General features: G+C 40.0%; 1 protein-coding gene and 1 pseudogene across 4 annotated transcripts in view; one reads left to right on the plus strand and one right to left on the minus strand.

The window, feature by feature from the left end:
- KANSL1 (KAT8 regulatory NSL complex subunit 1) overlaps positions 1-24,681 on the minus strand; it is a 160,916-nt gene that overhangs the window by 113,337 nt on the left and 22,898 nt on the right. For 2 of the 4 annotated variants that reach the window (XM_037163684.2, XM_037163680.2), the window contains exons 1-2: positions 19,791-19,880; positions 1,896-3,267 (exon numbers count right to left, since the gene is read on the minus strand). In XM_037163684.2, the coding sequence (XP_037019579.2) occupies positions 1,896-3,184 (1,289 nt within the window). In that variant the 5' untranslated portion in view covers positions 3,185-3,267; positions 19,791-19,880. Of the gene's footprint in view, positions 1-1,895; positions 3,268-19,790; positions 19,881-24,681 lie in introns of those variants that run through there. The other 2 variants (XM_037163683.2, XM_037163681.2) reach the window with 1 other exon arrangement.
- LOC119062619 (60S ribosomal protein L27-like) lies at positions 20,526-24,177 on the plus strand (annotated as a pseudogene).

Raw genomic sequence — 24,681 nt, forward strand, 5'->3', positions numbered from 1 at the left:
GGAACTACATCTACAAGGAAGATATTCAACAAAATTATCCAGACTTTCCCCCTCAATACAGAAATATAAACCAAAATTTCATATTCAGACACAGAGTGTTATCCAAGTGGATAGTATAAACAAAAATTGAGGAGGAAATTTTACTTATGCTCAAAAGTACAGCTGCCTCAATTAAGTCTCCTGTGAAAACCTTAGTCACCTTTTTACTACAGGTAAGGAAAAACCAATTATTCCAACCACCCATTTCAGCCTTCTCTAGTAATCCAACCGTTATAAAATCCCTACCTGAAGAAGAAATGAAAGAGGATCTACTAGTCAGGATCTCTGCCCCTTTTTTCCAAATAATCATGTTTCCCTCTCTCATAAGTCTAACACTTGTAAATAGATAAAATGTAGACTATCTTTGAAGAAATATATTTATACTGTCCTTCCCTATTTATCCATAAGAAGCTGAATGCGGATGAGGAGTGGAGAACATGAGTAAAGACCTTCTGGCTCCAGGACACCAACTGAGTACCACCCAAAGCTTACACAGAACTTTCTTCAAGGCAACATATTTGGAAAAACTGCTAAGAATTTATCCCAAATAGGTGAATACATTTAACTCAGCTGAGAGAGAATGAAGTCCAAATCTGATAAACATGGGTTCTTTTAGGCACAGAATCAAGTTGTAAAAAAGTGAATTGTGCTTAGAGGCAACCTTTATATTCAGAGGTATTTTCTGATTAGTCTTTTTTTTTTTTTTAAAATAATGCTTGCAGCTTTCTCTCTCTCACTCTTTTTTTTTTTTTTTTTTTGAGCTCCTGAAAGTGAGATGGCACGGGGAGTTCATTTAGTGGTTCTTCTTTGAAATGAAACAAACCTGTTTCTACTGAAGGAGTTCTGGAGGATTTACTGAGGTAATGGTTTTTCTACAGAATCAAGACCCCCAGGAAACATTAAGTACAATTACATTACTGATAATGCCATATACACTTTAAATTTGGGACAGGGAACCAACTGCAGCTGTAAGATGTTTTTCAGCACAAGGACCCAGGCTGAGGGGCAAATGAAGGCTGAAACCATTGGAATGTATGCAGCCTGCTGAGGTGGGTCAGCCCAGAGGAAAGGGGGGTGTCTTTTTCTATTTCTCATGAAAGCTACTTAGGGAGTCAAGCCCATTTCTTTCTTTCTTTTTAATAAACTATTTAATTTTTTAGAGAGAGATGGGAATAGAGGAAGAAAAAGAGGGAGAGAAACATCAATGTGAGGGAGAGAAACATCAAATGGTTGCCTCTCATACACACCCTGACAGGAGACCTGAACCTGTAACCCAGGCATGTACCCTCATGTGAAACTGAGCTAGAGAACTTTCACTTGGAGGACAACACCCAACCAATGCCCAGCTGAGCCACACCAGTCAGGGCTGTTTTGATTTTTTAAAATGTTAAGGAAATCTCATGTAAGGACTGTGTACATTAAGCTGACTCAATTAAACCAATTACAAACTTTAGCAGAGTTACCTAGGTTAACTAAACTTTTGTCCCTTACTAGAAACAACAAACTCTGAAGTCATAGAACTTACAAAAATAGCCTACCTACATTTTCGAAAAAATCTATTCACTTAAAGCATGGGTACAGTTTTACAAATAGAATTTTTCTTAATAAATGAGATTTTAAAAGGAAATTAGCAGCTGTAAGCCTACAACAAACAACACCAACACTATGTCAGAAATATCTTTCATTTCTTCATTAACATATATATGCACCAATCTAACTACTATCAGAGAAAAGACAAGTGGAACGTAGGTACCTATATACAAAGACTCCCATTCTCCCCACTGTAGGATTTTACCAAGTCTTTCCCCCTCTTCCTGACATTCTCAATAAAGACATTATGCATGGATTCTACTCACAGAGATACATGGTGCTGCTCTGGATCAGCTCTGGTCAGTTCTTCTTCTTCAATATCGGACTCTCCTCCTGAACTACTGTCAGTGACATCTGAATCAAATGCGTGTTCACTGCACCTCAAGCTGGCTATACCACTAGCTGTAAATCTCTCCAATTCTTCTGAAATCGAATCGCTTTTCAGGAAGTTGCTAAGTCCCTCTGAAGTGGTGGTCTCACTGGCAGCTTTTCTCAATGCAGCTTCAGCCTTTCGAGTCAGCATCAATTGGCTTCGGGGCCTCAAGGATTCCAAATTTGGCAGTTTGCTCAAAGTTTTCTCTAAAAATCCACCCAGCTGATGCTGTATATGCCTTTCCACCTGCTTGGCTTGTACAACCTGTAAGCGCTTCTGCAACCTGCGAGCACGGTTCTCAATATCAGCCTGCCGCCTCAGTAAAGCTGTTATCCTTGTGTCAGAATCTAAAGCACTGAAAAGAATGGAAGACAGGGGAGACTTTTTACCCTCTAACTTGACACCCCCCAAGTTAGAACTGGAGTCTGTGCCAGGAGATAACCTACTGCTTCCTTGAAGTGCCGGCTGTTCCATGGAATTTACAGAAGATTTGTTTACAGTGCTATTATTGCTAAATATAGTTGTGTGTTCTACATCAAGGCTTCTATGTGGAAGAGTGCAATTGGTCATACCCCCCTTCAAGTCCCCAGATTCAGATGCCACTGCTTCACCCCCCTGAGGAGAAGATGAAGAAAGAGTTCGTTTTCCCCCATTGAGGGGACTGGAATTGTCATGATCAGAATGTGTTGAACTTTTAGTCAATTTCTTAGCCAACCCATTTACAGGTGCTTGTGGCAGAGCTGTCTGACCACTTGTATTCATGGTTCTAATATTTTCTAAGGAGAACTCCAAAACTGGCTGTCTCCCCAGCAGCTCAGCTCGGAGTTCATAGGACTGAGATAAGAAAGGGTGAGATTTAAGGACTGTTTGCTTGCTGAAGACACCTTGCAATTTCAGTGACTCCTTCGAGGAAACCGGTGTTACATCGGAGCAGAGATATGACGCCACCAGTGGTTGCAGCTTTCCCAAGTCTTCCTTAGTAGAATTATTTCGGAAGTCTAGACTGGGGTCCTCTGCAGCAATGGCTTTTCTTTTGGTTCCGTTGGCAGCAATAAGGATGTTGGCGTTGCCGTTATTTTCGGCACTGCCAGGGGACAAAGTGGAGGATGGGGGAGCCAGTTTGAACCGGATATGGTGTGCTTCAGCTGCTGCGTCAGTGAGAGCGGGCGCCATCGCAGCCATTCAGCACAGAGAGACAGGAAGTCCAGCCTCTCCCGGTGCCGAGGCCAGCTCGACGGCCCCTTACTGCCTCCCCAGAGAACAGACTAGAAAAGAAAGAAGAAAAGGAAGTTAGAAATACAAGCACATTAGGCAACAACACATGTTTTTAATACAAATGCTACTTGAGGCTGTAATCCAAACTCTGCCTCCAGGCATTCTGGAGACCTGAATATCTTGCACCAGGGCAAGGGTAAGCGCAAGCATGCAAGCACTCATGTACAAGAGAAAGAAACCCACCCTTCTTTTTTATCACTTGTTACCACAGACCTAAAGTAGCTAAAACAGAAGTTTCATTCTGAGAGAACCACAGATTGTTAAAGTCAAATTACCCGCATTAAAAAAAAATCTCTTTAAACTTCTTAAAATTAGTGGATTTAAAGTAAGTGTAGCAAACTAAACACCTAGCAATTAAACAGAAAAGAATTAATAAGGAACTCTCTATCTCTACTAAAAATAAGTCTGTATTCCAAATAGGTCTGTGCATTTTTCTTGCCAAAGAACCTAGCATTCTGCAGTTTCTAATTTCTCTGCAAGACAGATCATACTACAAGTTTATCTGTATTATCACACCTGTAACTAATTTTCTTTCACTGTCCTCTCTTTTGACTTATAGCCACCTCTCAAATTAATTACTAAGGCATCTCTTCCTGTTACCCCAAACTATAGTAGTATAAATAGCTGCCTTTGCATACTTCTCTAATCTGGCTCCTACTGCTCTGGCAAGTCACCAATAATCTCATTATTAAATCCCAATGGTCAAGTCTCAGTCCCCATTCTATCTGACTTCTCTGAAGCATTAGGTAGTACTGACCAATCCATTCTTGAAATTCTCCTTTCTTGATGTCCTTGATACCAAGGTTCTTTTTCTGCCCTCTTCTCTCTCAACTTCCTTCCCTGGCAACAACCACTAGTATGTATGGTGAAGCCTACTCTAACAATCAGAAAAACTTGCTGAGCTGTACTAATAAACATTCTCACCTCTACGTTCCTCAAGTCCCTGAAAACCAAAATTTACTTTCCTCTGTGAAAATACTTACTCCTCACCCAGTTTTATTATCTCTGATAATGACATTACCTTCATTTAGTAAACTAAGCTAACAATCTGTTATTTGCATCTTCTTCATCCTCTGTATTTGATTTGAGAGCAAGAGGAAATCTATGTAAAGAACTAAGCCAACTGTTTTTAAAAGTGTGGTCTATGAACTTCTTGGGAATTCAAAGACCACTACAGGGGTCCACAGATCAAAGCTATCTCATAGTAATACTAAAAATTATTTTCCTTTTTTTTCTTTGCTGAGTTAATATTTGCAATGAGGGTATAAATAAGGCTGGTACCTTAGCACAAATCAAGGCAGAGGGTACCAAATTATACAGTGATTGGTTGTTTTTGTACTCTCTCTTCACTTAGTTTTTAAAAAGTCAGGTCCATTTAATGTCCTTAATGAAGTTATAAATTTTATTAAATCCCTACTCTTATGTTTTTAAAAATATTCTGTGTGACGAAATGGAACTTATACATAAAGCACTCCACTGCCTTAAGAAGTCTGAGAAAAGGCACTTGTATAACTGCAATGCAAGCTGAACTAGAAATTTTCCTCATCTAGCACTATTTTTACTTGGCAGAACAACTAACAAACTAAGGTTATTTTAACTTATGTAGTTAGCAGACATTTTCTTGAAAATGAGCAAAGTGAACCTGTCACTTCGAGAAAAACTACTGACAATGTATGTTTATTGCATATTATAAAATCTGAGTTTTCAAACCAAAATAAGTTTTTCGAAAACTTGTACCCACCATCATAAACTTGAACATTTTCCCATTATGTTAAAAAAAGTTATTTCTGATTAAACACATTACTGCTGATATTAACATATATGGAGTTTTTGATGCCGTATAATGAAATGTGTCAACATTTGGAAGATCTGCATAACTCTGGAGAAGACCAAATGACCGATCCATGTGAAAAACTCATATACAAGTAAAAAGTACAAGACAGACCAATAAATTTTAACCTAACAAAGCAATTTTCAATCTTTTTTATCTCATGGCACATATACACTAATTGCTAAAATTCTGCAGCACACACACAATATATTTTTTGCTAATCTGACCAAAAAATGGCATAATGTTAATTCTTTCATGCTAGACAGCTATTGGTGTTGCTGGCTGTTGTCAAATTTTTATTTGACAATCTACAGAAAAAGAGGTCAGAGCTCCTGACTAAACAGTCAGATATTGGATGTTTTAAAACTTTTTGCAGCACACCAGCGTGCCACAGGACACCTGTTAAAAATCACTGATCCAAGAGTACAAAAAGTTCATTGATATGGTTTTAGATTCTACATTGTAACTAACCTTGATGAAACTAGTACTTGTAAAGTTTGCGTGTAACTTCAAAGGACAGCCACACTTATCTGAAAAAACTATTGAAATATTCCTCTTTTCCGAATATGTTATCTACGTGAAACCAGTTTAAAATTTTACTCATTTATGTTTTTAGAGAGGGGAAAGGAGGGAGAAAGAGAGAAAAAGAAACATCAATATGTGGTTGCCTCTTACACACCTTCCACTGGGGACCTGGCTGGCACCCTGGCATGTTCCCTAGACTGGGAATCAAACCAGCAAGCCTTTGATTCACAGGCTGGCACTGAACCACTGAGCCACACCGGCCAGGGCCAGATTTTCTTTATATACAATAAAAACATGCCACAAGAGAATGACTGCAAAAGCATATATGAGAACCCAAGTGTTTTCTATTAAGCGAGACAGTGGAAAGATTTGCAAAAATGCAAAACAATGCCATTCACTAAATTTTTTTGTTCTGTGTAAAAAATAAAAAGTTACTTTTCATAATATGCAGTAGGTTTGTTTTTAAATGAATTAGTAAATATTTTTAAAAGTATCTCAAGGTTTCCAATATATTGATAATTCCCCACAAAAGCTCTTTGAGGTTGTCTCGACATGTTCTAAGAGTGCAAAGGGGCCTTGAGACCAAAACATTTGTGAACTGAACTAAAAGCAACCTCTTACACCTCCTTAAAAAAAAATAAAAAAGAAGACAACTTCCAATTTGGTCAAATTTTTTTATGTTTAGGTCCGTACAGGAGTACACTAAGGTTTTTTACACTATGACAATTCACATCACTAATATCAAAATATTTAAGTAAGTGATTGTGATAACATTCATACAAATACCAATATTCTTACAGTTCGAGTTTGTCTACTGCTCTATATAACTGTCAAGTTTCTCATTCTAATACTGTATTTTAATGAACTTCCTATGAAATAACTAAAACTCCTGGAGCTTACAAGTTTTATCCTTATCAACTTTCTGGCATATAGCAAGCAGCCTAGGTAACACAAACTGTTCTATGTCCACTTTTTCTAATTCTAATTTCATTTTATTTTAAAGATTTTATTTACTTATTCTTAGAGGGGGGAAGGGAGGGAGAAAGAGGAAAGAAACATCAGTGTGTGGTTGCGTCTCCCACACCCCCAACTGGGGCCCTGGCCAAACCCAGGCATGTGCCCTGACAGGGAAATGAATCGGTGACCCTTTGATTCACAGGCTGGCACTCAATCCACTGAGCCACAACCAGCCAGGGCTATTTCTGATTTTAAAGTTAGTATTAAATCCTAATAGATTATAAATGGCTGTGCTATAGACCAACAGATGAACCAATGCAAAATGTGTTGAGTTAGTTTTACAGTATACAAAGCATTTTCTCCCATAAACACACAAATCCCTATCACATCTTTCCCATCAATTCAATCTCCTCTTCTGAGTTGGTAGCAATACACAGTTGATACTAGCAATGGAAGGATAACATTATCAGTGCCAGATGAATAATACAACACGTGAGAAAAGTTATTGTAGCCTGCTATTCAAGAAGCACTATACAGTAAGGCTCAGCAATGGCAGGAAGCAACCTCCCTCTGGGGACCCAAGTAAGCATAGATATTAAACAGCTTAAATAAAACTTAGTAAAAACCCAGGGTCACTCAGCACACATAAAAACGGGTCATAATTAATATCACACCACAGAAGTACTTAAAGCAGTAAATATTCCATTGTTATTTTAGAATTATTCAATTCTTTAATATTCACAACTTAAAGAAAAATCTGTTGCCTTAAATCCCACCTTTCAAGATTTCTCAGACCCTGTGAAAGTACATCAGTGAACTAGGCATTAATCACACACACATCTCAAAGGTAAAAGTTTGTTTTGTTTAGACACTCTAGAGCTCTTTGGTCTCAATATCCCCATGAAATGCACTGCAAGGAGTAGTTACTAAAACAATCACCTAAATAAGTAGAGGAAGGGGCATGAGCAGCCTCTTCAGAAGGAATTCCATTCCTAACTCCTAAATCTATCTTTCTACACCAAAACAATACTGTTGTTAGGAAAAAACAGAAATCTACAACCCTCTTCCTTAACTGACTTGAAATGCTCAGCTGAGATTCCGTATTACCCTCAAAGGCATTCACAGATAAGGAGAGCAGTTCAAGAGTCACATCATGACCAGTTCAAGAGTCACATCATGACCCTACCCTCATTTAAATTATTTTAACTATTCTGGTTCCATCCATTTCCTCAGCTATGAATGACGAAGCTTACTTTACAAGGTTTCTGTGATGATTAAATGAGATATTTTCAATTACTCAGCCTAGTGCCAGACACAAACACCTATTATTTGTACTGTTATTGTAACCTATAGAAAAACAAATTTTTAAAAATTTCTGAGACTTCTTAATGCACAGAAAAAATATAAAGCAAGTATAATTGCCATAAATCATCTCTAACCTTAGGATTTTTAAAAACATTTTTGCGCACTGGCTGGTGTAGCTCAGTGGGTTGAGCACAAGCTGCAAACGAAAGGGCTGCTGGTTCAATTCCCAATCAGGGCATGTGCCTGGGTTGCCAGCCAGGCCAGGCCCCCAGTGGGGGTCAAATGAAAGGCAATGACACACTGATGTTTCCCTCTCTATCTTTCTCCCTCCCTTCCCCTCTCTCTAAAAATAAATAAAATCTAAAAAAAAAAAAAAAACATTTTGCTATATATCTAGATTTACTTTTCTTTTAATATTTCATGTTGTTTATGATTTTTAAAAAAAGCAAACCACAAACCAAACAACTTAAATTACTAAATATCCACGTAGTGGAATACTATGCAGCAACAGAAAATACAAAGCTGTATTTATTCACATGAAAACATCCCTGCTTCACTGCTAAAAATTTTTTTTACGGTATTATTGTACAAAACTAGAACTATGAGCTCATCTTTGCTTAAAAAGTTAGGTGATAAGATTCTTCTGTCTTTTGTCTTTTAGCTTATGTAGTCTCCACCATAAACATGTATTACTTATTTATATGTATAATAAAAAGGAAGAAAAAAATAATGCAAATTCTTAAAGAGTCAAAATATCTACCCTGGCTGGTGTGGATCAGTGGATTGAGTGCCAGCCTGCAAACGGAAGGGTCACCAGTTCAATTCCCAGTCAGGGCACACGCACACACCTCAGTTGCTAGCCAGGTCCCCAGTTGGGGGCATGTGGGAGATAACTGATCCATGTATCTCTAACATATTGATGTTTCTCTCCCTCTCTTTCTCTCTCCCTTCCCTCTCTCTAAAACTCAATAAATAAATAAAATGTTTTTAAAAAGTAAAAAAATCTGAGAAAAGTAAAACATCACAGTAATTTCCCTAAAATTTAACATGCCCAGAAAAATGTTGATTAAAACAATGATTTCCATCCACTTGAATCCCAAATGCTTTACTCTCCAACAATTTAAAACAAATTGTTAAACTTAAAGCAGTTTTTACAAACTGTCGAACTTAAGCAGTTTTACAAAAATAGCACAAAAGCTCATAATATCATCACCTTCCCCCCAAGAATACAAAGCATTAAAAGCTACAATTAGCTTGTTAATCCTCATAACAACCTAGGCAGTAGGTTTCAGACTGGGATTGTAATTTCCAATTTACTGGTGGGGATAAGCAATAAAGTTATACTATACACTCAAAATAAGAAACCTAATATGCCCCAATTTTTACTTCATCTAATAATCTACAATCTGACAAATGCAGATGAAGCTAATGTACCTGCTGTCACTGACATAAATTAAGATTCTCCAGCCCTGGCTGGTACAGCTCAGTGGATTGAGTGCGGGCCTGCGAACCAGACAATCGTGGTTCAATTCCCAGTCAGGGCACATGCCTGGGTTGCAGGCTGGTTCCCTGCAGGTCAGTTCCCAGCAGGGGACACACGAAAGGCAACCATACATTGATGTTTCTCTCCCTCTCTCCTTCCCTTCCCCTCTAAAAATAAATAAATAAAATCTTAAAAAAAAAAAAAAAAAGATTCTCCAGTAAGCTTAAACAGACAAAAGAAAGGACCCATCTGCTATACAAGATTGGATTAGGTAAGTAATGGTTTTCCTGTCAGTTCCAAGGAAGTATTCTGGGGACAGGAAAAATGTCAGATAGGTTCAGCAGCCAAACACATTTGGGAAAAACTTCCCTGTTGGAGATCCACAATGTACTTCCTTCATCATACTGAATATGCAAATATTTGTCTTTAACAAACTAACACTTTTTCCCTATTTACACTTTAATATCGTGCAGAACTGTTCTGAGAGATACAAGATGAAATAAAGTTCAAACGTGTGACTTCCAGGGTTCCTTCTTGTCCTTATGATTCTATTATTCCAAAATGCAGTATAGGTTTTCAAGGACAAATTTCCAACTAACACATGTAGGACTCCAAAAGCAAAAACATATCCCTAGAGCAGAGTTTCTCAACCTCAGCACTATTGACATCTTGTGCTGAATAGTTTTCTGTTATAGGGAGAGGTAGGTCTCTCTTGTGCATTGTAGGAGGTCTAGCAGCATCCCTGGTCTCCACCCACTAGATACATAGCACCCTCCCACAAATTATGACAACCAAAAATGTCTCCAGATGTGTCGAATGTCCCATAGGGGGTAAAAACCACACCTCTCAATGAGAAATATTGCTTAGAGATACAGACTCTATATCTATCTTTATGTCTGTCTATCTACACATAAAAATATATATTCTTACAGACATAAAGATATATTCTTTCTAGAAAGCAGCAGCTGGCTGTGTCAAATACTACAAGTCAGAACTCCACACCTACAAATGAAAAGTATGCCTTATTCCTCATTAGTTCCCAAGACAGGACTCCCAAATACACAAGAATAAACTGGCAGCATCCACCTTGTAAAAATGTTGATAAGCTGCAGAAACCCTCCTCCAAGGGGAGGGGTTTGGCCATTTAGCTGCCCAATAACCACATTCTTTCACTGAAAACAGAAGTAAAAATCAGATGGGGAAAAGTTCGCCCCAAATGTGGCTTCTACTAACCTCTTTCCCCATTACTTCATTACTCTGCACAAGGGAGAAGGAAGGATGGTTAGGGAAGTGTCGTGAAATTGTCAAATGTCAGCTGAAACTTGGAAATTAACTAACCTTTCATTATGTAAAAGCTAGGACAAGAGAATGGTAAATGGCATTCTAATGAGAGGAAATGGCACAGGAAAAGGCAAGGCTGTAGGAAACCATAGGATATCCTGAAGGTTAAGAGAAATGATCAATTTGATTGAAATATAAGTATAAGTTAATGGAGGAAGCAGTACAGAAAAAGGTGGAAAGGCAGTTTAAAGCCAGATCATTAATGGACAACCTTAAATAGCCAACCTTACTCAAAATGGCAGCAGAATGTTATTAAAGGTTTTTCAAATGGGGAATAACAAATCAGAAGTGTGCTTTAGAAAGACCAGCTAGGGTCTTTCTAAAGACCCTATAGATGGATTAAAAGAAAATAAAAAGGCAAAGGAAAATGCAATGAAGAATCTACTGCAACAATCCACACAGGATGCAACAAGAACCTCAACTAAAATGGTCATCACAGTAGTGTGGTCAAAGTCTTCTCCAAGCTTAAATCCAGAAATTGGAAGACACTAAAGTTTGCAGAAGCACCAAATAAGTGATACAAACATTAATTTAAAGGCTCTTAAGAACAGGAGATAGGCTCTCTTTTCCTTCACAACTTCATCTTCTTTGTGATGAAATCATAAGGTGTAGTATATCTTCTTTATTCTTAACACTACCAACCCAAATCCAGGCAGGGTTCTTTCTCATTGGCTGACACCTAAATCATGGCTGCTTCCTGCTGATGTCCTCCAATCCATTCCACACCTTTTTATCACCTTACTTCTCTACTTTAAAATAGCTTCCAGTGCCTTTTCCACAAGTCAAAATTCTCCAAGATGAAACTTCAAACATATTAAGAGCAACTGTGTCAGGTGGCATGGACCTAGAACTCACCCCCAGATTCCAAACTCCACAATTTTGCTTTGGCTGCTGCTTCTACGTGGAAGGCCCTTCTACCATTTAGGCCCGATACTTTATTAACTGTTCAATATATAACATCTCCACAGAAACTTTTCCATACTACTCAGATTCACATTGCTTTCTTCCTGCTTAAATTGTACAATGCACTTCAAGTCCCCATCACTCAATTCAAATTATCTGAATGTTCCCTAATTGTCAATTTGTTAATTCTATTTCCAAAACAGGCAGTGTTCCTTAGCATCTTTCTCTTGCAGGCTCACTAACTTTACCTACAGCTTGGTACACAGTAAGCTTTGTAAGCACTTACTGACTGGACTAATCAAAACACATTTGGTGAGGTAGGCCTTCAAATTTAAGTACAATTTTGCTAAACAGAGAAAAATGAGGAAACTCTGACAGAGCAACTGACAATCAAAATAATGGGAAAAGATTTGGGAGATGATCCACAGAACAATTTGGATGAGCCACGCAGTACATGTATGGCTTTTCAAGAAAAGACAAAAAGAAAGCAGCTAGGTAGTGAAAGTTACATTATGGGACACAGTGGAGTATTTTTTTACATGGAACCAAATGTAGATATGTTTTGAAATACAACAGGGAACAGGAGGCATAATTTTTATTATAAACAAAGAAATAATGTTCACCAACCCACTCTCTAACACTTTCCTATACCAACAGGGCTTCTTAACCAAAAAAGGTTTATAATTACTAAGGGACTCAAGGCTCTGAATGAAGGTTATTATTATGACTGCTGTTCATTAACATTAACTGACCTCTTCCTGTGTCAGTCCTGTGCTTTTAGATGTGCTCTCATTTCCCTTCACAATAACACTTTAAGACAAGAATTCTTATTCTCACTTTACAGATGAGGAAACTTGACATTCAGAAGTTGTGATGAGCCCAAGATTACATAATTCCTAAATTGAAGAAAGCAGGATTCCAATTCATTTCCCAAATTCTAAAGTGCACATTTTTAAAGCCATTATGCTAAGGCTAGGTTAAAATTGAAAGGGCATTAACTGCTAGACACTAGATTTCAAATTTTAGTCTTCAGAGGAAAACTGACTTGGGAATACTAACTGATTATCTCCAAGAAACATTTTATTAAAATGCCTACAACATTAAAGCACCACACTAAGTGCCTACAGTGATGAAAAAGACAAGTAAAGACAGACACTACTATGTCATCAGAGAATCCCAGGGGTCCTTATTAAGGGGCCCTTGCACAAGCTGAGAGTGGGTGTCATTATAGAAGGCTTCCCAGAGGGAACAATATCTGAGTTGAAACCTAAAGAACATGTATAGTCTAGCATCCACCATACTGCTACTTCAAGAATCCCATATCCAAAACCCATTCCTGCCCCTCAACATTCCCTATGTGAATCCTTATCCCCATCACTCAGGTACCATCTATCATAGACATCTCATTTAAATATATACTAATACCAGACATAAATAACAGGAAGACCACAGGAGTTCATGGTCTAATATGGAAGACCCATAATTCACTAAGAATTATGTTTCATTACTGCAAACATGTGTGAAGGAAAACCCAGATGATAAAGCATTGTTTTATCCCCATTCACTCCAAGTTGAGCTAGGGGGTCTCTCTCTGGGATTTTACCTGCACCCACCCCATGACATCCTAGACAACACTTCATAATGTAATATAAACTCCTAATTTTGTCTTTCTCTTCCTCCCCTAGACTACTTCTCTAAAAGGGGATTATGGTTTGTGTTATCTTTATCCAGAACATGTAGCAGTGTACCTGGCAGACAATGGACCAATGGAATACTTAACCTGAGCATTCTATTGTTGAGTGCACCAGCTGGTGATCCATTATGAAGTTAAAGTGGATGTCTGATCATAAAGTGATAATGACCTAACAAGAAGCAGGCACCAAGTGAATCTAGGACAGACTTCAACTACCTCAAGTTCCAGTCACTTATATTGCCAAGCACCTGCCCTCAGACTGGCAAACTTTTTAACTGTACCTTTTAAACTATTAAATTTGGTTACCTAAGCCTTTTGAAGACAAAATCTATCAAAAATTTAAATGCAATTACCCAAACTTTTACCCAGTAACTGCATTTCTAGGAACCTATCCAAAAGAAATATTCTCGTAGATCCATAAAGATGTATACACAATTCTTTCAACTGTAATACAAAAAAAAAAAACCCTACACTTAAAGACACACTAGATTACTCAGCTATTTAAAAAGAAAACTATGTTTTGATGTGAAAAACCTCTGATACACAGCTAAATGGGGAAAAAAGATCAAGCCACATAAGCATGATCCCATTCGTTTAAAAACATTAAAAAATTTGAAGGATGACTGCCTATCAAAATATTTATTTGTGTTTATCCTCTATCCAGCCACTGAATTCAAATTTCTTCCCAGTCTAGCTCATAAAAAGACAAAGAAGAAAAAAATGTACCTTTTAATCTCATCTCTTTCTAACAAACTCTAACAATACAAGTGTTTGAACAATCCTAAAATTGAAGACCTCTTGAAGGGTCCAAACAGTTCAAAAGCAAAACAGGTTATTCTTGGCAGGGATCCTTGACCAAATTCCAGGGATCTCACCGAAGCCTACCACATCCCTTTAGAGTACTGAATTAATGAAAAAATTAATTTTTCCAATGCCAGGGAAGCGTTAAATATTAATACTAACATCCTTCCTGCATTCCATAGGGAGGCCAAAGGGAAAACTAGGAGGTAAGCAGTAAACGAACTGCAAAAGCAGCTGCCCAATTTTTTTTTGAAATGTGCTTAAGATCTTCAAAGTCCTGTTCATGACAATGTATGAACAATTTAATGAAATTTTCCCAACAGTTCAACTTATCAAACTAGTATTTCTACAAAACCTCTACACTAGCAAATATCAGAAATTAAACTAATTAGCTTTTCACCTCTATCCCTTCACACCTTCTACTGGAGGTGCTAATAAATAACCATAAAGGCCAAATAACAAGCAGCAGAACGAGCCTGGATATCAGTTTTTAGCAATTTCTCATGTAATGTTCTAACAACAAAATTGTTATCCATCTCTTATATTCCCCAACACTTCCCCTCCAACTGAGATTAATCAGGTCTGACCTTCAACTAAGCTGACCCTTTATTAAAAATAAATTAAAAAGCGAGGGATTCCATTAAGTTTGAAGCCACTCAAGCAACTTTTTCCAAACAAGGGTGGAATCTGCTACACTTAAAATTCAGAGTGAGATCTCATTTGGGATTCCTGGTTCAAGTAACAAGAACCAGAGTTTTTGATAACATTTAGATAAAACCGCACTGAATTTACCTCCACCTTACATTTCCTGATTCTCAAAAACTTGAGGAAGAAATTAATTTTTTTAAATATTAAAACTAGGAAAAAAGACAAGTTTATAGTCAACAATAAAATATACAGCTGAATAATTCCCCAGTAAGGTTAAGGCATTCAAATGTTAAAATTTTATGGGGCTAGCCCTTGCTCAGCTGGTTGGAGCATCCACCAATACACCAAAAGGTTGTGGGTTCCTTCCCCAGGAGCATGTACAGGAAGCAACCAATCTATCTCTTTTCTTTCTCTCTCACCAAAAATCAATTTTAAAAAATCCTCAGGTGAGGATTAAAAAAATTTTTAATATTATGGAACTAGTTAAAGTCTTGGAAAAGCAAGGCCTGCAGAAAGTAACATTTATTAAGTAGCTGTTATATATTCCGGACCTGCTACCCAACGAATAGACAATTTCAAAGGTCTTCACCTTCAGAGCCTCCTGGCATTAAGGTTTAAAACCTTCATATATAAATCTTTAAGTTTTTCTTTTAAACTACCCAAGTTTATTTGCTTTTCACTCATAAATGTGAGCGGTGTTTTCCACTTTTTTTTTTTTGAAGTCAGTTTCTTCATGTCCTGCATTTTAGCTTTACCTTTATTCTAATAAAGACAAGAAAAAGCTCAACACATAAAGAAAAATATTTCACCCTGGCTGGTGTGGCACAGTGGTTGAATGCCAGCCTGTGAATCAAAGGGTCACCAGTTCATTCCCAGTATATGCCCAGGTTGTGGGGTCAGGTCCCCAGTGCTGGGGGGGGGCAACACACGAGAGGCAACCACACATTGATATCTCTCCCGCTCTCTGTCCCATCCCCTCTCTAAAAATAATTTTTAAAAATATTTAAAAATAAAGAAAAATATCTCAAATTCAGTCCTGGTTGGAGTACAGGCTTTTTTGGTAAATTACACCTATTGGCTTATTTTCTCCTGTAGGAGAAAATGTATACATTTTACCCTACATCCTAAAGGACAGGTACATGGCATCGCATAGAACCAACTGATAACTGAATAATTAAGTGACCCTCCCAACTGGCCTTTTCCTATGACTCACAACTGTCCCTACAATCTGCAAGTGACCCCAAAGACACAACTGACCCCCTACCTCTTCTAGTGACCTTCAAATGTTGGTGACCTCTAGCATAGTGGGATATTTGTCTTTTCCAACTCACATTGTCTTTCATAACCATTACTGTGGTTTCAGAGTTTTGATCTCACATTTAGAGAATGGGAAGTACTGATGGAAGAGTCTTGTTTTGTGTTATGAATTATTACACTTTGGCAAGAATATCTGTACAAAACTTTTAGTATGCCCAGAGGCTAATGTGCAATTTATTAGAATAGAAACTATAATTTAAACGTACATCTTTAGAAGCCACATAAGACTGAAAAACCAGTCTTAATGCAGATTTCCAGAAAATTAAAGTTCTACTTTAGGTAAAAGACATGGTTCATATATTCTTTGCATTGAAACAGCAGGCAGGCCAGGTGTTTGGAGTTTTTGATACACCTGCACTGGACTTCTTTATAAAGTGATCAAGTAAAAAGGTACTAATGTAAAAGGGATTCCTGAAACCTAGAACAGTCTAACCAATCAAGGAAGAAACTTACTTAAAATACGGCAAAGAAAAGGTGCTTTTAAACCTCTAAAAACCACTCAATAATAAAATTTGCTCTGAGACAACCAACTGAAGACCACACATTTAGTATGCAAGATTCCCTCCTTTTCAAACTCAAGGGAATGGAGAGATCCTTGGGTGGGGAGAAGAATCAATTAATTTTAAAAATCTCTCCAGAGAAAGGAAGTCACTTAAATTTGTCTTAATGGCCTCAGGAAGAAAAAAAAACCCTATCAAGCCCCCCAAGCAAGCAGATGAAATAAAAAAGGAATAAGCATTACTCTTTAAACACAGGATTTTTAATGACTATTGTTTAGAAAATACAACATGGATTATTAGTATGTTTTTACAACATTTAAAAAAGTTTCTAATATGACAAGATAACTAAGCTTTATTCACAAAAGTTCCTAACTAGAACCATTCAAACACTAAAATATCTTCCTAAACCAACAACATCAACCACATGGTCCTATGTTTACAGGTTATATGAGTCAGGTTATAGCAACGACACAAACCTAAAACTTGTTTTCACTTATAAAATTGAAATCTGTGGCTATTAAATAAAACTCAGAGGATGTAGGCTACAGTTTTGCACTATTAGAGATGGAAGAGTATTGGCGATGTTTGAGGAAGAAAAAAGTGGACAACAGTTATTTTCTTCTCACCTTAATAAAAGTTAAAAACTAAACTAAGGCTTACTCATTTTCTAGCTTCCAAAATTTTCCTCAACAGGATAAAGATAACCCACCTAATAATCAAAGAATGCTCTGAAGATTTAGCCATAGAACTAATATGTGTAGGCAAGAAAATCACACAAAAGGTTAACATCTGACTTTGGTAAAGCACAAAAGTCAAATACTAATGTTCTGAATGAGGCTCTCAGGGAAAAAAGCAGGAACACCTCTCAATACTTCACTTCATCAGAGTCATTCATGTGGGATCAAAAACCCCACCCTCCTCAAGGTTCCATGAATACTTAATTGATTACTCTTCACTGTCTACAGGCACAAATCAAAAATACTTCTCTCACACATATTTCAATGAGGCAGTCATCGGAGACCCAACCATAATACAGGTGTTAAGAATCTTTGTCACATATAATGTCTTTCTCCAACTAGTGCATAGTGCACACTTGAGAAATAAAGTTAACTACCTCCAATCAACAAATCACTAACAAATACATCAACTACTCTAAAGGTCAAAAGAATTGCACTTTGTTGGAGAAACCTCATGGAAATTGAAATCAGAATTCCATGACCAAAATCAGAAATATAGATCAGCTCTCCCACAATTATAATACATATTTTAAATTCCCAAAGGATGAGCATTTTTACCTTGCCTTATTTTTAGAACTACACATCACACTGCACATATCACATGACATGATGTAACTGTTAGGAAAGAAAATGACCCAAACCATTGAAAATATACATAGTAAGAAGACAAGAATGAATGCATTTTTAAAAATCGCTACATTTCATATTTACTTTAAAAAATCTTTCTTAAACCACAATATTTTTTTAGTTATAAAAGTGGCTAGTATCCTGTGCAGAAAAACACCAATATGCTTAGTATTTTATAAAGCAGGAATTTACCCAATTATTAGGAAAACTGGTATGAAGAAACAGATAAGTGAACATTCATTTCAACCCAAATTAAAAACAAAATCTCTCCAGATCAAATGCACAACAGAAATGTGATAAAATACCTTTAGATAAAATACAATTATTACTCAAAAGTACTTACTGCTATTAGTAGATAAAAAATAGTTTTAACTGACAAATGTGCAGAAAATTGAAAACTTCTAAATTGGTCAGACAATATGTTAGAAACGGAACCAAGTATAGCCTGTGGAAGGGGGAGGGGAAAACACACCCACTTAAACCTTTATAAATAGTGGCACTTTAAATGACCCCACGAGTAGGAAAAATAGAAACTATACTATCCTGACATGAAAAACATATTCCGAGGCACTACTCCATTCTTGAAAGTGCTTTAGACACGAAGTTCGGTAACAATCTATAACTATATCATGATTATGCAAGGCAAAGATTATGTAATTTTATCGTTTTTCACAAATGTTCTCTAACTCTAAAACTAAAACAACTAAAACGTTTTCCTCACTCCAAAGGGGAAGGGGTAGGTTCTTCTGGACATTTAAAAAATATAAACACACCCCAAAACAAACAAAAAACCCCACAATGATTGCTAACCACGTGACAAAGGAGATGGCAACACCGGGATTGTGAATGGAGGGGAGGGAGGCGAGGCAGGACTAGGGAGATCTCTCGGAACTTTGGGGACCTTGGGATTCGCGTCTCCCGACCCTTTAGATACCAAACTCTAGCCCTACGAGTTGTACTGTTAATTTTCTCAAGTACGATTTTATTAATAGGTCACGAAAAGTGCACCAGTGACCTCTAGAATAAAGGGGAAAAACGGAGAAGGAGGAAAGAGCAATTTAAAGTGGCGCCATCATGTCACTCCTTCTCCCCTAAGGCAATCCAATAAGCAATAGTTAGGTAACGTGTTTCTCAAAAATACCACACTGAGAAAATGGAAAACAAAAGGATTTTTAAGTAAAACATGAGGCTACTGTTCATCATATGGAAGAACAACAAAACTATATGCTGAGAATCAAAAGACCGTCAGCCGGAAAACAGGCCCCCCAAACTCACTTAAAAGCAAATAAATGCCTCTTCCTCTTTAGTTTAAAAAAAAAAAAACACGTCCGCCTGAGGGAAACCAGATCTGAAAACCTAAGTGACCTCAATTTACAGGCAACAAAAATAAATGAAACAAATAACCATCTAACTAAACAATCAAGAGTTGTGATATACACCAAGAAACATGCAAGATGTTTCGAGCAGTGAAAGGCCTTTTGCAGTTAAGAAGTTCAAGGCGTGAGCCAGAGTTTGTTTTTTTTTTTTTTAACGGGAATAAATCGTGTTCTTAAGGCCTCATTTTTAAATAGAACGCCAAAGGAAAAGCTGGCGAACGAGGCGGCAGCTGGTGGGGAAGGGCCCCCGCACACCCCCGCCCTTGGGGCGACTCCCAGCCCCAGACCCGCAGCGGGGAAGCCCGGAGAGGCCATTTAAAGTTCCGGGGATTTTTCCTGCCCTGCCCTGCCTTTCCAGTTACAACTAACAAAGAGAGGGAGAAATGGGAGCCACAGGGAGAGCGAGGAGAAGGAGAAAGGGCAGCGGGAGGAGGTGGAGGAAAGGAGCAGCAGCAGCAGCAGCACCTACCACGTGATGGAGGAGCGTAGCCCGGGCGGATTCAGCCCCACAAAATGGGCGCAGTTTGCAAACAGCCCCCGGCCTGGGCGCCCGGGGCCGGCGGCGGGCGGGGGCGCGCGGTGGCGGCTCCGGCCCGGGCCCCCCGCTCTCCTCCCCCCCGGCGCCCGGAGCCGCCCTGACTTTCCGGGCGGGGGGGCGAGGCGGAGGGGGAGGGGAAGGCGGCGGGGAGCGGCCGCTTTTTCTTCTCTTTTGGGCCCTTTCTCCGGCCTTCCTCGGCTCCGGCGGGGCCTGGGCACAGCCGGGGATCGCAACCCGGCGGGGAGGACGGGCGGGCGGGGGCAGAGAGTGAAGCCGCCCCCCCCCGCCCCGCACAAACAAGCGCCGCCGTCTGCAGCCCGAACCCGCACCCCAGCCGCCACCCCCAGACGTCTGTTCCTGGCCGGGGAGCGCGCTCCGGCCGTCCCCCGCGCCGCGGCGGCGAGACGAGACGGCTTCGCTACGGTGCTCGGTTCTCCCGCCGGTTCGGTGAGCGGTGGCGGCGGTGGCGGCGGCACTGGGAAAATGGCGGCCGAGCTCCTTTTCCCTCCCCCCCTTTAATCTGAAGCGGAGGGAGAATGGAGCGAGCGAGCGAGCGGGCGAGCGCCGGGGACACGGGGAGGAGGGACAGCAGCGCCTCCGCCGGCTGCGGCTGCGGCGGCGAAGGGCCGCTCCGCCCCGGCGCGCCGCCAGGGGGCGCCCGTCGCACCGCCCCCACGGGCCGCCAGGAGGCGCGGCCGCAGTCGCCGCCGCCGCCTCAGTCATGGCTCCTCGTCGCGGCCGCAGTTGCTGCACCTCCATCTGCGGAGGTCGCGGGCGCAGGGCCCCAGCTGCTCCCACACGTGTGGCGGCGGCGGCACACGGCACTGCGGCAGGCGGGAGCGGGCCCTTGCTTCGGCTGAGGTGAGGCTAACCTGAGGCACTGACGCCGTCACGTTCCCGCTGCGCTGGGGCTGGTGGGGCCGCGCGCCGGCTATGAGGGGCAAGGTGGGCAGGAGCGGTGGAGCGAAAGGACGTGAACGAGGAACTGTTTGCACTGTGTAGTAATGCCTGTAGGCTAATGCAGACGTTGCCACCCTAGTCCAGGGCTAAGGTGCGCTGAATCGGGTAGGAAGCTTCTTGGCCAGTGAAGCGCTTCCTGTCGCCCTTTGTCCTAGCAGTCTGCCTCCGTACACTGCAGCACGCCTCGGCACTAGCCCCAGCGCCGCGCACCGCCGCCGCCAGGGTAAAAAAGGAGGAGAAAAAAAAAAAGCGCACGTCGTCATTGCGCAGGCGCGGGCCCAGGCCCGCGCCGGGCTAGCCCATGCGGGAAAAGCTGGGAGCAAGAGGGGAAATGATGGTCCACCAGCCGGGCTCGCTGGGAACTGTAGTTTTCGTTAAGAAGCACGCGTTGTTTTTGGTGTCGTGGCTTGGCAGATCCGCCAAAACAGGCAAATGGCATTACACAATGAGTATTTGTTTCCTGTCACCACCAAAAGGAAGTTTACTGCTATGTAGTAAAAGTTTAATGAAGAACTCCATAGAGAAACCCAAATCTCAAGAAAAAGCAAACTTCCCACCTTCCTACCATTGGTCTAAGTAAGTGGCACTTTATCATTTCTCTTGACCAGTTTGTCAGTATTTTATTCATTTCCCAAAACAAGGTCTTAAAAACAGAAACTTTTCTAGATTAAATAAAATAAAATCAGTAATACAATGCAAAGCTTGACATTTACACAAATTATATTGCATCATCCTTTAAAGATGAAGTTGCCAAAAGATGAATTAAGTGCTTTAAGATTTAAAAAAACAAACCCTCTAGGATTCATCAAAGTATTATTTTAAATGACTAAATAAGAAATGCCTCCAACAATTCAGCTGATGAGGAGAGTATGTTCTACTACCAAACATGAAGATGAGAAATGCTCAATACTGTTTTGTGGCTTACCAGCACCAATATCCGGTGGTATGCCTCACTTCTGCTAGTCAGAAAAACAGCTTTGGTCCTCCCACAAAGTTATACTAACTCACAGCTCCTGTAGCATCTGCACCTATATTTTCATGAGTTTCCATTTGTATTCCTGAAATCATTCTCTCATAGTCATCATTCTCAAATATCAAAAGCAACTAATTAAAAAAGTCACCAAGTCAGATTACACAAAGAATAAACTAATATATGTAAACATATTTGTACACACATACAAAGATCCTACTCTTGGCTTTTTAATGTATAATCCTGGGGCAGAATATTTAGTTGATTAAAAAATGTACACAAATTATGTCTCCACATAAAAGTAAGTCCACAAAGTGTAGCGTGAGGGTGTTAAACATACAATTCAAGGACCAATAGATGGCGAACTAGAGCCCTAATCTGAGGCTTCTGAAATCCAAGTGAGCAGAATGAAAAACACCAAATAAGGCAAAGTTCTTTGCAATGTATACTTAAATATGTTCAAAGACACCCAGCACAAAATAATCTTACTACTGCTTTAACCTTTAAAAGTCAACTGCTAGATTTAACTAGGCCCCCAAATAGCCAAGGTTATATGAAATACATTTTTTCAATGGATATCCTTTCGAAGGCAAGAGGTGGAAATGCTCTTCAAAATATGCATTTTAGGAAAAAATTCCAACTTTCCCATTCTCTCATTGCTTAGCACAAGAGTCAGGAGATCACAGTGTTTATGGCACATAAATCAGTCACCCTCTTTTTCACTGAAATCAGATGTCTTTTCAGTTAGGCACCAATTTTTACAAATAAGAACATTCAAAGACGAGCTACTTACAAACACAAAAATCTTAGAGCGAGAAATACATTTTCTTAAAATTCCCCCAAAAACACAGTGGATATCAAAACTGATTAAAAACACACATTACATACTACTCAATTTTCAAATCACTGTTGGTACAGACATTTGTGATTGACTCTCCCATGTCCTCTATCCTAATGAATTAATTTTAACCCATTCTTCTTTGCCTATGATTGGGAATGGGCATGGAACCCAACCCCAGCCAATAAGACATGAATGGAAGCCCACTGCAAGATCTCCAAGAAATAATTGAGAAAAATTTTTGCACCCTAAAGATGAGGAAAATACATTCCTTCTTCCTCCAATAGTGCTAAACATGACACCTCAAATCACTAGTTACTTTATAGCAAGCCTGAAGATGCCGGTGAACGAGTTGGCAAGAACCTTGGTCTTTGCCCTGGCTGGTGTGGGTTAAGTGGATTGAGTACAGGACTGTGAACAGGGCTCATGCCTGCCTTGTGGGCCAGGTCCCCCAGTAGGGTACGTGTGAGAGGCAACCAAACTTTGATGTTTCCCTCCCTCCCTTACCCTCTCTAAAATAATAAAATCTTAAAAAAACCAAAACATTTATTTTACATAACATTATTTAATCCTCAGGAAGGCCCTTCCTTCCTATATACAACTCTATACTGATCCATGCATTGATCTGTGTTCTTTCTGCCCAGAAAAAAGAGAACCACCCCTCCCCTCCTCATTCATTCCTGTCTTGCAATGCCCCTCCAACTTGTTTTTCCTTCAAGATATGTTCCACCACACAACCATTATCACCTACTTACTTCACTTAACAGCCTCGGCTGGGTAGCCCAACTGGTTACAGCATTGCCCAATATGCCAACGTGACAGGTTCAATCTTCCATCAGAGCATACACAAGAATCAACCAACCAGGTTCTTTCCTTTCTGCTGTAGGCCCCAGTGGCTACTGTCAACATGGGCAAGTTTATGAAACCCAGGAAGGTGGTGCTGGCCCTGGCTGGATACTACTCCGGACGCAAAGCAGTCATCATGAAGAACATTGATGATGGTACATCAGACCGCCCCTACAGCAATGCTCTGTGGCTGGAATTGACCACTGTCCCTGCAAAGTGACAGTTGCCATGGGCAAGAAGGAAATTGCTAAGAGGTCTAAGATCAAGTCCTTTGTGAAAGTTTGTAACTACATTCACCTCATGCCCACAAGATACTCTGGATATCCCCTTGGACAAAACTGTCATCAACAAGACATCTTCAGAGACCCTGCTCTGAAACACAAGGCCCAATGGGAGGCTAAGGTAAAGTTCGAAGAGCGGTACAAGGCTGGCAAGGACAAACGGCTCTTCCAGAAGCTGCAGTTTTAGATCTTTTTTGTTTCAGTCATTAAAAAATACAAAACAAGCCCTGGCTGGTATAGCTCAGTGGATTGAGCTCGGGCTGTGAACCAGAGTAACCAGTCGATTCCCAGTCAGGGCACATGCCTGGATTGTGGGCCAGGTCTCCAGTGGGGGCCACGTGAGAGGCAACCACACACTAATGTTCCTTTCCCTCTCTTTCTCCCTCCCTTCCCCTCTGTCTAAAAATAAATAAATAGCCTGGCTGGCGTAGCTCAGTGGATTGAGCGCGGGCCTGCGAACCAGAGTATCGCGGTTCGGTTCCCAGTCAGGGCACATGCCTGGGTTGCAGGCCAGTTCCCGGCAGGGGACACTTGAGAGGCAACCACACATTGATGTTTCTCTCCCTCTCTTTCTCCTTCCCTTCCCCTCTCTCGAAAAATAAATAAAGAAAATATTTTTAAATAAATAAATAAATAAAGTCTTAAAAAAAAAAAACAATCAATGCATAAATAAGGGGAACAAATAATCAATGTTTTTCTTTCCCTCCCTCTTTCTCTCTTTCTCTCAATCAATTAAGTAAATAAATAAATAATATAGGTAACTGGCCCTGGCTGGTGTAGCTCAGTGGATTGAGCTCGGGCCTGCAAACCAAACAATCATGGTTCAATTCCCAGTCAGGGCACATGCCTGGGTTGCAGACCACCTACCTCCCAGCAGGGCATGCGTGAGAGGCAACCATACATCATATTTCTCTCCCTCTCTCCTTC

The sequence above is a fragment of the Artibeus jamaicensis genome, unplaced genomic scaffold (assembly GCF_021234435.1).
Source record: "Artibeus jamaicensis isolate MK-2021 breed Jamaican fruit bat unplaced genomic scaffold, CSHL_Jam_final contig_1998, whole genome shotgun sequence".
Lineage (NCBI taxonomy): Eukaryota > Metazoa > Chordata > Mammalia > Chiroptera > Phyllostomidae > Artibeus > Artibeus jamaicensis.